At 39.1% G+C, this 17,744-nt stretch overlaps 1 protein-coding gene across 6 annotated transcripts; it reads left to right on the top strand.

Moving 5' to 3' along the window:
- The first annotated feature begins 1,811 nt into the window (after window positions 1-1,811).
- On the top strand, window positions 1,812-17,744 carry ttc14 (tetratricopeptide repeat domain 14). Of its 6 annotated transcripts, none has more exons than XM_028586684.1 (13): window positions 2,375-2,880; window positions 3,035-3,183; window positions 4,690-4,820; window positions 6,019-6,218; window positions 7,642-7,726; window positions 8,558-8,687; window positions 9,037-9,192; window positions 10,608-10,679; window positions 10,827-10,946; window positions 11,712-11,834; window positions 13,207-13,324; window positions 15,702-15,805; window positions 15,949-17,744. In XM_028586684.1, the coding sequence occupies exons 2-13, from the start codon at window positions 3,050-3,052 to the stop codon at window positions 16,955-16,957; spliced, it is 2,382 nt and encodes a 793-aa protein (XP_028442485.1). In that variant the 5' UTR covers window positions 2,375-2,880; window positions 3,035-3,049; the 3' UTR covers window positions 16,958-17,744. The 6 variants fall into 6 exon arrangements, with proteins under 6 accessions (XP_028442489.1, XP_028442488.1, XP_028442485.1 ...); XM_028586686.1 differs by having other exon boundaries at window positions 2,376-2,672; window positions 3,049-3,183; XM_028586682.1 differs by having other exon boundaries at window positions 2,376-2,672.

Below are 17,744 nucleotides of genomic sequence, written 5' to 3'. Positions count from 1 at the left end.
AACTTACACAGAAGCTTTTAATGAAATCTCGATCCAGGAGAATAAGACAGTTTAACCACAGTGCAATGTCAACTCTGTGTGTCAAAAAGCTAAGCTAAGCTAAGGTAAGCTCTTTGTGTTATGCAAAGATATTAAAGGCACCATAACATAGGCACCACAAACACAGATGCTCACCTAAATGTTGTTGTTTTGTAAGTTCAGTCTATCTCTCTGGAAAATAGGCTAAATGATGTTTGTGAGGCCCCTTAACCTTGTTTCTGCCCATGTTCAAAAGGAGATGGTTCCATAGCCCTACTTCAAACTGCCACTCCCTGCTAAGCCCTGCTACGCCCTGAATTGCTAACTATTATTTCAAATCACAGTTCCATTATCTTTATTGTTACTATAAATGCCATTATTCATCATACCAACTGCTATAATTATTGTGAATCATATTTCTCTTTATAGGCTATCTGTATCAATGTCTCTGTGTCCCAAATGGCAGCGGCAGATGGCCACCCACCAAGAGCCTGATTAGGGAAGCAGGAAGCAGCCTAGACTCCCTCAATCTCTAAAGACACAAATACATTCATATTTGGACACAGGACAGGTTCAGTATTGGAGTATGGCCAAATAAATCTTCTGCCCCTTCTCTACCTAATGTTTCCCTTTCTCTCATCTTACCACAACATGGAGTTTCTGAAAGCCCCCTTTTCTGAAATAATGGAATCTTGATTTATGTTAAATACATAAATACAAGATACTCCAAAGACAACAGTGATACATAATGCTTCCTGTAATGATTTTATGATCATTAATATGTGACTGTTACTATTGGCAGACGACAAGTTGTACCTGGGATAAAGTTTTTTGTTTGCATCTGTATAACTGCTCTGTCTGTTTGTTTCTTTGTCCCTTCTCTTCAGCCACTTCCGCACTTCCTGCAGGGACTATGTAAGGGGCATTAACCCTTACTGAAACTACTATTGCAAGTACAAATAATAACCTTTTAAACATTTTTTTAATTAAACTTTGTATCTGCCACACCAGGATTTATGTTTAAACTTTTGTTTATTATTCTCCAATATTCTTGACAAAAGACCACTCTGGAAGTAACTCCCACAGTATTTTACACTGTTGACAAACTCATTTCATTAGAAAACAATTCCAAATTGTTTTCAAGTAAAGATCAATAGCAGGAAATATCTCTTAAAGGAACAGATAATATCTTGTAGAATGTCAAATGTAAAACATAGACTGAAACAGTGAAAAACGTTTGATAGTTAACACTAATAAAGTCATGCTTCTCTTAAAACATTCAAAGCCATAAAAATACCACTGTTAAAAAAAGTCTACCTTGTCCAAACGATGTATGCAAATATCCAAAGAAAAATATCAAACAAAGGATTTTTCTTTCCATGATGACTGATGTTACTTTTCACCACTCCAGGTACGTAAAGGCAAGTATTTTGTCAGTGATTGTGTTTGTGAATTACTCCTCCCTCAGCTATTGGGGGAGTGACAAGACAGTGGTGACAAAAGCTAATCTCTTATAACCTGAAAAACCAGGTAACACTGAAAATATCTAGTGGCTAGCTCAACAATCCATTTAAAAAATCCTAATAATTAGCAATTAGTTTAATATCTTTATCAGGCAGCTTCTAGTAAGTCATGATTGTGATGGTTGCTTAGTCATTGTACAGTCTTTTTGTAAACTGTTTTTTTTTAAGGTTTTTCATCAGTGAAATTACTCTTTTCTCAAAGGATGCCAAATCACATTCTAAACTATAATATATAATTTACAATTCATATAATATACAGTACATAATTTACAGTTCATTAGTGAGTCTTAAGGTCAGTATATTTTTCAACATATGCAAGCATCCTAGTACAGAATGTGGTATTTTAGTAACACATGGTAAAATGGCAACATAATCCTATGTCCTGTATAAAAGTGGTGGAGCTTGATTTTATCCTATATTCATTATACATTATATTTGTTTTTAAGAACTTTTCTAATTGCATAACAGTGTTACTATTATTTATAGTGAAAGACATTTGCACTCAACATTTATAATATGGTTTACTTGTGGGCAAATGTTGTTCCACTAGCCCCTTGAATGTTTTACAGTCCCAGTCCGCAACATAATCACTTTTTTCATCATAAAAACAAGCTTTCCTCAGGACTGTCATAGGTGTTGGCCTTGTTATTGTTGTTGTTTTTTATCTTAAAATAATAATAAGTAAAGGTAGATAAGAATTTTTAGAAAATAGGAACACTGACTCCGCTGTTATGTAAAAGATCTGAATACTTCTTCCACCACTAAAGGCTGTTTTGTAGGACAAATTGTAATACGATTTTTTACTTTTAATATAATTGCTCTAAGAGGAGTTACTTTGGTGTATTGTAGCAGATACATGTTCCCATTTTATTTTTTAATTAAGTTACATTTTAAAGTATTTTAAAGAAATGTTTTGATTCATCCACTTTAGTTCCGAGGTGGATTTAGCTTCTGCTGACGGTTTCGATGTAACACACCTTGCGCATGCGCACTTGTGCATGTGTAGTGGCAATGCACGGACATTTGAGTAGTCGAGTTTGCTGCTGTAGCTAAACTTTGTGCAATTAAAATGTTAGTTGTTATTCTATAGAAAACGGTGGGACTTTTCATATGTAAAACAATTGGAATATTGTGAGTCTGCGAGTCTAAACTCCAAATGTTAACATGTCAGTGTGTTAGCATGACTAACTGGTGTTTTGTTTGCTAGCTAACATTAGCTAACGTTTAGCTACGTTACGAAGCAGAGCAACGTTGTTATCTAATTTACGTCCAATAATCTGTATTCAACGGACCCTAAATAACCTAAACAGTTCGCGAGTTGTCGCACAATCTGTTAAATGTATGTATGTAGCGATTTTTAAAATACATGATCTCTCTGCCACTCTAAGACAAATGTAACATTTGCTTAAAATGTAAAACCCTTAACGTTAAGTCGTTTTAACCATATCCTGCAGTATTTTTTCACTTGTAACGTTACAATAATGTGACTGCAGTTCTGTAAACGCAGAATGGACAGAGACTTGTTGCGGCAGTGTCTGACATACCATGGACAATCATTGTTCAACAAACTGAAATGTGAACAAATAGAAAACCCAGACTTCCAAGCTGTGGTGTCTGACCTGTGCAAGGCCACGTGTGAAAGGTAGGCTATTTCAGCAAGTTACGTTTTGTTTTTAAATCCCTTGTCTTCATTGTCCATCTAATCTTTTATTTTTTGTTTTTCATTTGTATTACCGTATATGGACCTCGATTGTTGGTCTCATTTAGGGCTGCAACTTAACACTTTTTTTAAATTAATGTGTAAATCAATAAACTGTCTAAAAATAGTGAAAAGTGCTTGTCACAATTTTTTACAGTCCCAAGATCAAGACTTGCGCATTTTTATAAATGAGGCCCATAGGTCTCTGTTTTAAGGATGTTTTATCAGTAATAGATAGTGTAATTGTCTCTTGTGTGGGCAATTTGACTTTTTTTGGTTGTTGCAGCTTGTGGATCCAGAATAAAGATGTTTTCATATCGTAAATTCAATGCCTCATGAAAGGCCATGACCAAAAAGTTGTATCTCTAATGAACTTAGTTTGAGAATTCAGTTGTTTCTTTTGCCTGATTACATCTTTCTATGTACCTGTTTATCAAGTGTGCAGTTCACAACACTTACACTACCGGTCAAAAGTTTGGGGTCACTTTTTCCATTCCACTCCATTCCAGACAGAATACCAGCTGAGATCAGTTGCATTGTTTTTTTAATCAGGGCAGCAGTTTTCAGATTACATTATGTGCTTACATAATTGCTAAAGGGTTCTCGACTGTTGTAGAAAGAAGTGGCTGAAGAAATGCTTGAAATCCATGCTTTTTGGTCTAAACGTCATACTCAAATTAAAAGTGGTACAGCTCCCATATACTTTGACACTCAGGGGTGTGCCTGATATCATTGGAAAGGAAACATTCTCCAGTTTTTGTTACAAGTGTCAGGGCGATTCTAGGCCTTACTGACACAGAGTTACAGAGGCTAGAATGGAGGTGTTTTATTTCCGTCCAAGTCATAAATCTGTAAAGTGATTAGAATACACTGCTGTAAACACATTTGACAGGTGACAGACGCCACAGGGCATTAGCCATGTCTCAGCTTACTACAGAAACAATCCAGACACCAAAAGACTCAAAAAATGGATTTTATATGAATTCTTTACTACAAATATGTCTTTGCGTTTTTTATTTCTATTTGAAAAGTGCAAATAAAAAAGCCAAAAAACTACAAAATACAACACTTCTCAAATACACAAACAAACCCACATCAATCACCTTTCCAATGATATCAGGCACACCCCTGAGTGTCAAAGTATATGGGAGCTGTACCACTTTTAATTTGGGTATGACGTTTAGACCAAAAAACATGAATTTCAAGTGTTTCTTCAGCCACTTCTTTCTACAACAGTCGAGAACCCTTTTGCAATTATGTAAGAACATAATGTAATCTGAAAACTGCTGCCCTGGTTAAAAAAAACAATGCAACTGATCTCAGCTGGTATTCTGTCTGGAATGGAGTGGAATGGAAATTTCTAAGTGACCCCAAACTTTTGACCGGTAGTGTATGTGACAAAAGTTTATTTGCTAAAGAGCCTCTGCTGAACATGTGTTTTGTGTGCAGCAAGAGTGATGGGCAGGATAGCCCCCTTGTGGAGCAGTTCATTGCCAGGAAGGCTGACATCCTTTTCTGTCCAGCATGGAAGACCGCAACTCATCGAGAAGAGGAGCAGCTTGAGGAGGAGGACGCTGCAGGTGTGTGTTTGTTTGACCACATCATTCAGGCTCTTTACAGACTAAAGCGTCAAATCTAATTTGTTTTGTAAAGTGTGTCTGCCAACACTAAAACACTTGAACAATAGCAAAACAGTCAAATCACTTCTGAGTCTTTTTCCTCTTTTAAGTTGCCAAACATTACTTTGCATCATAGCAAACAACATTGAAGCCAATCAAGTTTTTTTTTTTTTTTTTTTTTTTTTTGCTGTCAGATTTAGGTAGGGGAGTAAAAAGTACTGTATTTCTCTCTGAGATGTAGTGAAGTAGAAAGTGGCATGAAAAGACTCAAGTTAAGTACGATACCTCAAATGTGTACTTAAGTACAGTACAGTTCTGTAGCCTACTCTGAAACAATAGACCCTGAACGCATTTTTCTCGTCTCGCGTTGCAGTCTCCACACCGCTGTCTTCGGACAAAAAGTCACGTCCTGAGATGTTGTCGGACACTTGTAGTAACAATCTTTAAAAAAAGCCTGTCAGTAGCAAACAAAATAAATCACTTCTAGTGGACAAAAAGCAAGGCTGCACAATTGCCCCATTAGGTTACATTGCAGCTACACAAATGCTTTAAACTAAGAATGCTTTCAAAAATATAAATAATGATTTATTTTTATCAATTTACAAAATGCAAAGTGAGCAACCAAAAAAAACACCTAAATTACATAAATATTTGGTGTTACTACCCTTTGCCTTCAAACCAGCATCAATTCTTATAGGTACACTTGCAAAAAGTCAGGGAATGTTGAGGATCCTAGATGCAGTGGTCAGCCAAGGAAACTTAGTACAGCAGATGAAAAACACATCAAGCTTATTTCCCTTCAAAATCGGAAGATGTCCAGCAGTGCCATCAGCTCAGAACTGGCAGAAACCAGGTACACCCATTTACTGTCCCGGAGAAGTCTGGCCAGTAGTGGTCTTCATGGAAGAGTTGCAGCCAAAAAGCCATACCCCCGACATAGAAACGAGGCCAAGCGACTCCACTTGAAATATTTGGCTGTAGCAGAAGGCAGGTTGTTCGCTGAAAAATGAGCCCACAGTGAAATGTGACAGGAGCAAAAAACGCTCCGAAATGGCTTGGCGTAAGGCGGGTTAATGGCGATATACGCTCAATCTAATATAACAAAATGCATCTTTATATGCGACATGTTTGATTCAGCTTTCTGCTTCTTCTTCCCCAGAGCCCTATGCCATTATGCCACCAGTGGAGTTATTTATGAAGGTGTCTTATGATGAAAGAAGAGCCATGCTGTACAGGGACTTGGAGAAAGGAGACCTTGTGGTGGGGAGGATCAACAACATTAGAGAATATGGCTTCTTTCTCACTCTGCTTTGCACTGCAGGAGGACTGAAGAGAGACATAGAAGACCTAGAGTTGTCGGTATGTCAACAAGCTAAATCAATAAAATGCACTTGAGCCATGTCATAAACCTTGTAACAGATCGAAACTAATGAGTCAAACGTAGATGCAGAAGACCTGGATTGTCAGTTGGCCAGCTATACCAGTAGTCAGGAATTCACACTGTTGGTTAGGGTACATGTTGTAGGAGCCACACACTGCTGTTTATCGTCTCATTTATATTAGCCTATTTATTGATTATTATATTGTGCACTTATATTGTAGGTGATGGGCATGTTCATCGTGGCTTGAGCAGAAGCGATAACCTATTTGTCTGCTTCACCTGTTCCCCTGTTTTTTTTTGGGCTTTGACAGAGGGGGTGAACCTGGGAGCGAACACTTTCTGTTGACTGCCGCACTCACGCACTTATTTTGACTCACAAAGTAACTTTACATTTGGTAACTGCAGTACTAGTTGTATTTTACGTGGGGAGGAATAAATCATTGCAATACAATCTAGAGCACGTCACAGTGTGTTTATGCATATCTCAGTGTTTAGTCCCCGTGGCAGCACTTTGTTGGACTGCTAAGTCACTTGCTTGTCAGCAAACAGCACATGTGTCAGCTATGCATTCTGTGCTGAAACTTGCATTTGGCTTCTGGGAATCTTCCTTTTGAGACGTGCGTGCGTGCATGCATGTGTCTAGGAAATCTAGGCGTCTTTATAAGTGTGTTCCGTGACGTCTCCTTTTAAAGGTGGGCGGAAACAGGTTAAAGGGGCCTCACATACACTTTAGCCTTTCAAGAACAAGATTTGGGCGAGCATCAGTGTTTGTGGTGCCTATGTTATAGTAAAGGTAAAGGTACTTTATTTGTCACATACACGTAGCAAAATCCATTCTCTGCATTTAACCCATCCCTCAAGGGAGCAGTGGGCAGCCAATGACAGCGCCTGGGGACCAACTCCAGATCTGAGCCAGTGCCTTGATCAAGGGCACTGCCTGGAGAACCTAGTACATGTTTTTTAGGAAACCCAAGCAAACATGGGGAGAAACATGCAAACTCCACACAGAAAGGCCTTGGAACGACCTGGATTCAAACACAGAACCTTCTTGCTGTGAGGCCACAGTGCTAACCATTGGGCCACCATGCTGCCATAGTGCCATTTAATATTTTTGCATAACCCAAACTTGACAGCTTTGGCAGGATTTATGTACCACTTAGAAATATACATAGGTTAGGGTTGGGATGGCACTGTGGTTAAACTCTACAGCTTCCTAAGATTTCATTAAATCTTCTGTGTGAGTGTCCCAAACCTTCATTTTGTATCCAGAGTTGTGCTGCTCCGGAGTATTTCCATAACAGTTACTTTAGTGACTTCCTGTCGGACCACTCACCTGGTGCAATAACGGAAAACATCTGGAGGCATATGTAAACTAGCCATTTTTTTCCTTTCTACCTTAAGGCTTTATGTCACATCAGAGAAATTCCATCCACTGGCAGCCATGATGATCCTCTGTCTTACTACCAGATCGGGGACTTCATCAGAGGTTAGTGTCTGAGTCGCTTTATCATAAACAATCAGCCATGTGCAGACTAGGGCTGAGTACCGAATTCAATACTTTTTAGGCACTGACCGAATTGCCTCTAAAGTATCAAAGTTTTGCGTCAATCCCCAATTTCCATACCTGAGCAGTTAATCTCATCAGTCAGTGAGCCAATAAGCTCATAACATTACACATGAGGCACGCAGGAAAAACTACATTACGCAAAGAGATAGGGCTCAAGTAGTAGGAGCTGTAATGGAATTTCTTTGTATAGGCTAATAAAGTTGGTATCGAATAAAGTATATTTAGGAATTGGTATCGAAGTTACAGTATTTGTATTGGTACAGGTATCAGAAAAAAATGATACCCACCTAGTGCAGACTTCCTCTGACAGCCAGACTTATGGCTTTTTCCCGTAAAGTTGTCATACAGGTTTAGGGGGAAAAGGGCTTCATATGACAGTAAGCAATATATGGAGGCCGTCAATCACCAGATGTTTAGTCCTTCCTCATAGTATTCTAAACCACTGCAGTGATTTGGCTGATAAGCTTTCCAACTCGTATATTATCTCTCCCCAAAGCGGCCTGTCTGGGTTGTATTTCATAATTTAGCTTTCAGTGTCTTCCACTGTAAAATGCCAATATGTTTTTGGGGAAACTGTTACCATCAAACTGCCCACTAAAATCCATTTATTGTTGAAGTATCTTTCAAGCTATAGCTACCTATAAGTCAGTAGAACATGACTTTATTTCTTCTGAGTTTTGCTGTTTTTGTTACTCCACAATTTTAACAGAAAAAATGTTCAACTAATTTCTGCACTTTCTTGTTCTGTAGCTGCAGTGAAAGATATTGACCGTTACCAGGAGAAAATCACAGTTTCCCTCCACCAGGCCTCTCTTTTCCCCAGCTTAGAGCACATCAAACTGGGTGTCTTTCCCCGGGAGGAGCTGCCTGTACACTACAGGTACATGACATGACAAAACACTACAAAATACACTGAACTCTGAAAGATAAACTAGCACTTAGTTGAAGAAAATGTACCTAATCTGTCTATTGGTGGTACTAACTATTTCATTTCAGTCATGCCGTACTTCAGATGATTCTAGCTGCTCTTCATTATTTAATACAGATCAGCTGCATTCACGACTAATGCTCAAGTAAACATTTTCTTTTTGAGCTACGTAGATGCTTTGTGATCACCAGAGAAGATAAATCCGCCTTTTACGCACTGCTAATTGTGGCCTGAATTGCTATAACTGTAATAATTTGTGTTAAGTGTTTTCTCTTGTCGTGTCTGACTCCTCTTTTCTTAGTCGTAGCATTCGTGCAGCCGCCGACTCCAGTGAGACCTATGAGTGTATACTAAAGAGTTGTCATGGTTACCACAACCCATGTGTCGTGGACTACCTGCTGGAGAAGGTGGGCGTTAGTGACACCCACCCACCATCAATGATGAGAGGACTACAAAGGTAAACATTTTTTTTTTTTTTTTTAAACAAATTAATTTGAGTATTTTAATTAGAGTACCATATTTAGTTTGATGTTGGATTGTATTTTAAGCAGAAACTGATTCTTTGAGATTGTGGTTAACTTGGTTTGTCTGACTTGCTTTTTTGAAAACGAGAATTACAAAGAAGTAGTGGTCTAATTGTTTATTTACTTAGTTTATTTAAGTGTTACTTCTCTCTTTTTACCAATAAGGTGTGTCACAATTCTCCAAATCCACAATTTGATTTGACTCTGATGTTAAGGTCGAGGTTTGATAAAACTTTCGATTTATATGGTTTTTTACACTGACAGCAATGCCACTTTTTTATTATTTATTTTTTGGGGGGCTTTCCCATTATTTGGTAGTAACAGGAAAAGTGAGAGAGAGATGGGGAATGACGAGCAGCAAAGGGCCGCTGTTCGGATTCAAACCCGTGCCGCTGCAGGACTCAGCCTACATGGGGCGTTCGCTCTTACTAAGTGAGCTAGCAGCCGCCCCTGCAATACCACTTTAAAAACTACTAGGTGGCAGAAGGGTACTTTACAGCAAGTTTGAATTTCTCAATATAAGTGCAATTGAATGCACCAATAGTTTAACAAGGTGTACATGAATGCACCATGAAGTCCCATTGGACACATGCTTTACCTTCGTTGTGTGTTTACATCACTCACTCAGGAGGAAGTCAAAATTTTACCACACCGGGGACTTCAGGGAAGCAGGAGGATTTTCCAGTTCTGTCGTTTGTGCTTTTTCTTCGACTCCGTTAGTGGCCATGGTGTCTGGAAAAGAGCAGCTGCAGGCTACTAGTTGTCTAACGTTACCCTGTGTCTTTAGCTGCATGGTACCAGTCTATAAGCTACGTTGTGTCTGTTTGTATCTTTTTACAGACATGCGCAGGTGGGCAGGGGTGGAGAGAGAAAAAAACACTGGGGGGAAACGCCGATCCTGCATTTGATTTCAATATTCGAAATCGAAAGCTCATTTCTACATAGTTTCGATTTAAAATCAAAATTGTGACGCACCTGTTACCAAATGTTAAGGCACGTTGCGTAATGTGAAAAGTATTGTATGTAAGTAAGTAATGGTAAGGATACTTAAGGCCTGGAAAACTATAAGAAGAATAAGGACATTGACAATACCTTTATCCTATTCTAATTAATGTATAGATGTCTTTGAGTCATGCAACGTTACGGTTCAGTTGGCAACTAATGGAACTCTCTATCAAAACCTTCTGAGTGTTTACATATAAGGGGACTTTTCTTTCCAAATAAACGATTAGCCTCCTAGGTTGGCAGGTACAGTAAATAGTGGTACTCTATAGGAAAAGGAAGCCTACAATGTTGAGACATCTTTGAGGGTCAATAGAGTTCTTACTTGTTCCTCTTTTCTCCACAGTAAACTTTTTCAGGAGGAGGATTTTGCCTCTGCAATCAGGAAAAAACAGTCTGCATCATGGGCCTTGAAGTGGTAATGCTTAAATGTTTCACTGGTCTCCCATCGTTATTACAGTATCACAACATCTTCTTTTATATACTCATTTCCTCCTCTGGCTTCTTCTGACTGGATGTTAATACAAACCCATTTAACAAGCCGTCTTTGTCATTGTTGTTTTAGTGTCCGTGCAGGTGTGGACCACTTCAAACATGGTCGTCATGTGGAAGCCATGAACGAATACAACAAAGCTTTACATATCGACACTAATAATGTAGAAGCACTGGTGGCACGTGGAGCTCTGTAAGTTTATTATTATTTTAAGTCATGCAACCTACTTTGGATGTTATAATACTGTAAAACTCTGCTTTGGTGTCACAATTTCCAGTAATTACCAGTCTTACATGGGCCTACATCCTGAATTCACATTCATGCATTGTATACCCAAACTTCAGAGCTTCACAAGCAATCAACAACATTACATTTTTGTTTTGGTGAATGTTTAAAATAGTTGCAGTCATTGTTTAAAAGAAATAGTTGATATATTTTTATTTTAAATTGAAAAAAGTTGGCAGCACTGACAAACATTGCTTAAGAAAAAAAGTTTATCAATTAATTTGGATGAAAACACCACACCTGTCTGATGCAATAAAAGCTGTCTTTGGCTTGGTGCCTACTCAGTATAATTTTCCAAGCCCATGTCATTTATGTCTTTAAACCCTGATAGTGTGATGATATAACCGAAAGGGAACTCCTTGAATTGCATAATGGATAAATGATCCAGAAAATTGCAGTAATGTTAACATTTGCTTGTATTTATTTACAATTTGTTTATGCATTTACACTGCAACTTACACGTTATTATCCATCTGTATGCATTAGTTATGTGTTAAAACAATCTAGTTAGTAATACCATTGAACAGTTTAAGCAGTTTGACAGAAGTCTTTAAAAAACATGACAATAAATCCTTCTCTCAGTTGTTATACTTCCTGCAGATAGAATGATTGGATTCTCCTTTTAGATGTTTTGTGTTCTTACTGTGTGTTTCCCTCATTGGGTATTCACAGGTATGCTAACAAAGGCAGCATCATGAAGGCTATAACAGACTTTGAATTGGCCCTGGTGAGCTGTCCAGATCACCGCAACGCCAAGAAGTACCTCTGCCAGACGCTGGTGGAGAGAGGAAAGCAGTAAGCAGTGCTATATTTTGCTTTCATTATAGTTCAGAGGTGTAAGACAAGATATTTTAATTAAATACTGCTACAATAGATTAAAAAGAAAATAACAACAATCAAGACATTTTAATGCATTGCTATGGACAGCTTAGTAGCAAATTCTCCACAAGGTATCTTTTCTGGTTGTTTTGGTGAATAAAAGAATGCTATATTTTATTTCCAGCTCTAGTTTGCATACTTGTTTGAAAAGACCAGAACCACTGAGAGATATGCTTGATTGTTAGCTAAGGTTGTTATAAATCACCACACAGTTTTTTTGGAAATGGATCTTCAAGGGAGTGAATTTCCTGCAACAGAAAGGAGACAAAGAAAGTTATGTGCGTTTTGCTTTCTACTCTATGATGTTCCTTTTTATATAAAAAAACTTTTTTGACTATCCTTTTTTATGCCACTGCTACATTTAAATGCAATTGGGTAGTCAAGCAGCAAGGCAGCCAGTCATTTAAAGTAACTTAAGGTTAAAATACTTAATATACTTCAGTATGTTTAGGGGACAGCAGATTCCTAATAGAACATTTTTGTGCTCAGCCAACATTGAATAAACTTCACAAAAGAATTACAGAAATGCGGTTTTGGAACAGACGTGTGATTATCAACCGGTCTGGTTTGTTCTCGTAATTTAAAAGAGGCCGACAGGAACTTAGCCTCGTGAGACCGTCCTGATCTCGCGAGCTCCAGTTTTCCACTCGCAGATCAGTCTGGCATCTTGAGGCAGAGAAAATTTGGAGCCGTTAGCCAAACGACCGGGCCAATCAGCGTTGGTTTTGAGGTGGGTTAGGTGGTGATAGACAGATGGTTTATCCAATCAGCTAACCAGTATTTTCAGACAGCGGTAGCCCTAATTCTGTTAGCCGCTCGCTAATGCTTTTTTTCTCTTGGATCCTTCTTTTGGAATATGGTCCGGGAAACTGAAATGGTGTCTTTTATTCCTAAATTCTCGTTACACAAACGGCAAATCTCCTTTACCGACATGTTGCTTGCATGCTGAGCTAACGAGCTATGCTTTGCCTGCAGCAGCAGGGGCGGGCTTGTGGTTGTATTTTCATACGCTTCGTGGATCTGATTGGTTGATTTGGCCCGTCTATCACCAACATAGGTGATAGACAGATGGTTCATCCAATCAGCTAACCAGTATTTCCGCCCCTTCCCAAAAGTTCTCCAATGGAAAGTTCCCAGATGGATATGCCGAGCAAATGCGAAGCAATCCATCTGGCGGAGTCAGGTTAACAGGAACTCTCCTGTTACGGGAATATTGTTAACAAAGTTACTAAAAAATATGTGTAACTTACTCATAGGTCCACTATGTGTGTTGTGTATGTGTGTCAAGGCTTGAAGAACAGGAGAAACTAGTTACAGCGGAGGGGTTGTACAGGAGAGCTCTATCACTAGATGATTCAAACCCTGAGGCGCAGGAGGCCCTGCACAAGATCACAGACACTATACAGGTGAGTGGGCCCCCACACAAAGTTGGCAGGTATGCACAATGTGTACTTTTGGCTTAACTATTAAAGCACACGGCAACAATAATAGGCATATCAAAGCTTTAAGTCTACATACGAATGTTGTGTTAACTATGCCTTCAGAAAAACTAAACAGGTGAAGCAAATAAATAAAGACCGCTTAGCGTCTTTGTGTTTCTTTGTGTTTTTGGGTTTCTGGCCCTCAAGGTTTCTGTTTAATGTACACTACCTGTTCAAATGACACACAAAGTTCATGGCTGGCTGGTGAACATAGTTGCGTATTTAGCGGCTAAAGAGCCAGACATTTCCTCCAGGAGTTGGTGGAAACTGAGAACAGTTATAAGGAGAGTGAATATTGTACTTACATTTGCCAGGTAACAGGCAACTGATTACTAAAAAGTTCACCATATCAACCTAAAAGGTGATGTTTCAGTATTGTGTTCACAACTTGTTTCTGCTGCCCCCAAATGGGCCAAAAATCAGTTACAGTGTCATAGAAATTTACAGTGGAAGAAATTATCTTTGTTCTCTTAAAAATCACTAAGTCACTGGTGGGATGAATCAAGTCTTTATGTCATGCTGCCTGAAGGGGAGGCATCTGAATGCAGTCCTCTCAGACATTCAGAATATTTTGTCTTACATATCCTCAAGTAAAACAAAGGAACAAATGCTGAACTCATGACAGTGTTGATGGAGTCTGGCAATACAATATGCCTTTCCTGAGGCCTTCCAGAAATCACAAGTCATGTTAATGTAGTTCACAATACCCTTTTGATATAGAAGAAATCCCCTCGCCCATGCTGTCCCCTAACCATTTGTATGGAAAACATGACCCTTTGATAATATGAAACTTTGATTCTTCGGTCTCTCAGCTAAAATCCCTCAGACTAATGTAATAAGCTACAGTTATAACAGAGACATGTTTGAATTTTTCAATCAAGTGTATGCAGCAGACTCACAACTTCATTGTTTGGATTTTAAAATGGCATTACAATAAAGAAATGGCTATTAAACCGGACCAAACCTGTACGTTTACACATAGACTTACATGTGTTTGATACAGGCAGTGTCGGTGTAACATTTTGCAACTAAATCAAGGTCCATCTGCTGCAGTGGTTGTCAACAAGAAAGTTATGACAGTTTTCCAAGATCAGATGACAAGTTTAATTGTATGTATGCATAGCCTGTCAAACTGGTTCCCTGTTTGCCACTCTATACTATCTATGTCTCTGTGTTAAACAGGAGGAAGGATTGAATAAACTAGCTTAATGTTAATTAAATATTTTTATCAAAACATGAAACATTCTCTGTGTGTTTATATACAGTATCACATAGATACAAACTGGTTAGGTTAATACATTTCCCTTTACAAAATAGTAAATCTATTTTATTTTATCCAACATCAAAACATATTTTGGCCTGTAAATTATTATTTGTTTTTGTACAGAATATTAAATCTACGCTTTACTTATTTCTGTAACCTATTATTAGTAACATACAGCCAACCCAATAACAAAACAAACTTTTCCACAGCAAACGTTTTGGACTTGTCATCGTAGGAAGAGCACAGTTGTTACAATTAACATTAACAAGAACTGTGTTCTCTTCTAATGACCCAGAAAGCCATGGCAGTAAGCCATGGGCACCACCACTAATAAGAATATTGCTATGTACCAGTCACATACTAAATGTATACGTTCAATACAATTTTTTTTCTGGTGTTCTGCTCTGAACAATATCCTTAATATACGCTGTGAATTTGTTTTCATCCATGTTCCCGACACTGTTGATTTGTAATACTGATGAAGTGTTTTGGTGTGTGTGTGTGTGTGTCTGCGACCCTGGGACTCTGCCCCTTGACCCTCCAACTGCCTTGGCTTTGTCCACCTGCCTTGCGGGGGTGAAAATTATAAAAACTGCACAATGACGACGACTCCCTCACTGGACACTTTCCGTGTCCCCGGTCCAAATACGGTAACGTTGAAACCTTCTCTTTCTCAATGGGGAACAAATGCTGTTTGTTTTCTCTGCACATCTCTGCCTGTACCTCTGTCCATTAATCTGCTTCTCTACCGTTCTCTTGGATCACAACACTTTTTCTGTGGTAAATATCTGACTCTCCGTATATTTCATCTTTTGTATTGTGACGTTCTTATGTCCTTCTCAAACCTTTTGACTTCCCTCTTGCTCCCCATACTTTTGGCCCCAACACAAATGGCTGACTGAATGAATGAATGGCTGAATAACCGCTCGATTTCGGGGTCTCTGTTGCATCTTTTGGGTCATTGCGTGTTTAAATGTCTCTATGGACTTTTGCCTGCCATTGTCATGTCTTCCCTTGCCTTGCCCCGCGACCGTAAAGAAATCGATTCGCCTGAGAGAAGAAGCGCTGGCTAAGGAGCAGAAAGCTACGAGCAGCCAGACCAGTGCTGAGAAATTGCGTAAGATCTTAAAAGAGGATAAGAGGTGAGTTTGCTTTGATCTTTTAAAGGTGTGGCAGGTAAATATGCTGCAGATGAAGGCATGTAAGTCATTTCATAACTTTAAAGAGCATCAGCTGTTTTATTAGAATACAATGTTAAGTCAATGCTTCTTTCTTTTTTTAACAGGATGAAGAAAAAACGGAAGAGATCAGCCTCTTCCTCTTCGTCATCTTCCACTTTTTCCAGGAACTCCTCTCCTTCTTCATCGTCTTCCTCCTCTCGCAGGAGGTCCAAAAAGAAGAAAAAGAAGAGGAGGAGGTCTGAGCGCAGAAGTAAGCGCCATCGCAGGATCTCTTCAGTGAGGAGTGAGGAGGGTAAGAGCGAGAAAGACCGGAAGGAGAAAGAGGAGGACGAGGTGGAGTGGTATCCTGCTCCTCCTAACACCTCCGCCACTTTCCTCAACCAGAAGGGAGGCCCGGGGTTTGGAGAGAGGGATGAGGAGGTGGTAGTGGAGAAGGATGCTGAAGATAGACGAATCTGTCAACTGTATTCTTTGTCTGCTGCTTCAGAGGACGGAGAGTCTGACTCCTCACGCAGAGACGGGAAGAGAGGGGACAGAGAGCAGAGCAGGACAAGGAAAAGGAAAAATACTTTGAGCAGAAGCCCCGAAAGAGAGGAGAGGGGGAGCAGGAGTAGAGAAAGGGAGGATAGGAGCAGGGATAGAGGGAAGGAGGATTACAGGAGAGGCAGTGACTCCAAGAGGAGAAGTAGCTTAGACGAAAACAGAAAGCGAAAAGTGTCTTGCTCGTCAGCTGAGTCTGAGTATTCACGGAAGTCCAGTTTCAAATCGGAGTATTTAGGGAACTCTGGTTCTGCATCCAAACACGTGGAGAGTAGAATGAGACATGACTCTTCCAAGTGGAACTCCTTCGATGGTGGTAGGTATGAAAACAAAGGGTGGGAGGAAATTCGGGAGCGAGAAGAGGCAAAGAGAGACTGTAGAAAGGGGAAAGTAGAGGATGAAAGGTCAGATGCAGCAAACCGTAAAAGCTCAGTAGGTGTTGTAAATCATAAACCGAGTAATTTGACCTCGGTTCCAGTTGAGAGGCCTAAAAAAGACCTCCCTTCTAACCTGTTAGATATTTTCAATCAGATTGCCCAGTTCGAGAAGGAGAAAGGAGTCGGGCCAAAATAATAACTCAAAATCAAAAGTCCAGAATGTGCCCAATGCTAGGGAAACAAGACTGTGAAGTGGTTGTCAAAATGTTTTTGTTGTCCAGGAAATCATTCGTTCTGGACAGTGCGTCAAGCTTACACTGCTGAAGCAATGGCCAAATGTGTTGTTGATTGAATGTCCCCAGTTGTTTAGTGTTAGAGAAACCTTTGAGTCATTTTACTTTGAAATGTCTTAGTCACTATGGTGGATTTAAGGCTTGTGAGCAACTGTAGTAATTGCTGGATAATAGCTGGTCAAAATGTATTGAAGTGTTCATAACAAAATACATTCCCAAATAATGTGATAAGAGAGAATAACAATTTCCACTTATTGTATCTTCTGAGAAATAATTAAATGCGAGGACATCAAGACTAAAAATATTACATCTTAAGTCTATTTGGTCGTCTTTGGTAATTTCCCCTATTAGAGTTGGGAGAGATGTTAGTGTACATTTTTGATAGATATATAATTTCTGTTATGACATTATACAGCACGTCAGTTGCTACAGGCTTTAATATCTCATGTGTTCATCTTAAGTTGAGACTTGTATCTGTTACTGCCTTATGTTTAATGCCTTGTGCCGTTTAGTGCATTCTTTCTGTGGCTTGTTAAAATCCCAAACAACCTGACTGTTAGTGTTAGTACCACAGCGGTACTTTTACAAGCTTTACGCAATGCAAATGTTCTGGTTGTATCCCAACATATTTCTCTCCTGCAGTAAAACAAACTCAACCGAATCAATAAAGCATTTAAAATGTCAAAACTA

Source organism: Perca flavescens, chromosome 9 (assembly GCF_004354835.1).
Source record: "Perca flavescens isolate YP-PL-M2 chromosome 9, PFLA_1.0, whole genome shotgun sequence".
NCBI lineage: Eukaryota > Metazoa > Chordata > Actinopteri > Perciformes > Percidae > Perca > Perca flavescens.
The sequence above is the reverse complement of the archived record's forward strand: the minus strand, read 5'-3'. Positions and strand labels throughout refer to the sequence as shown.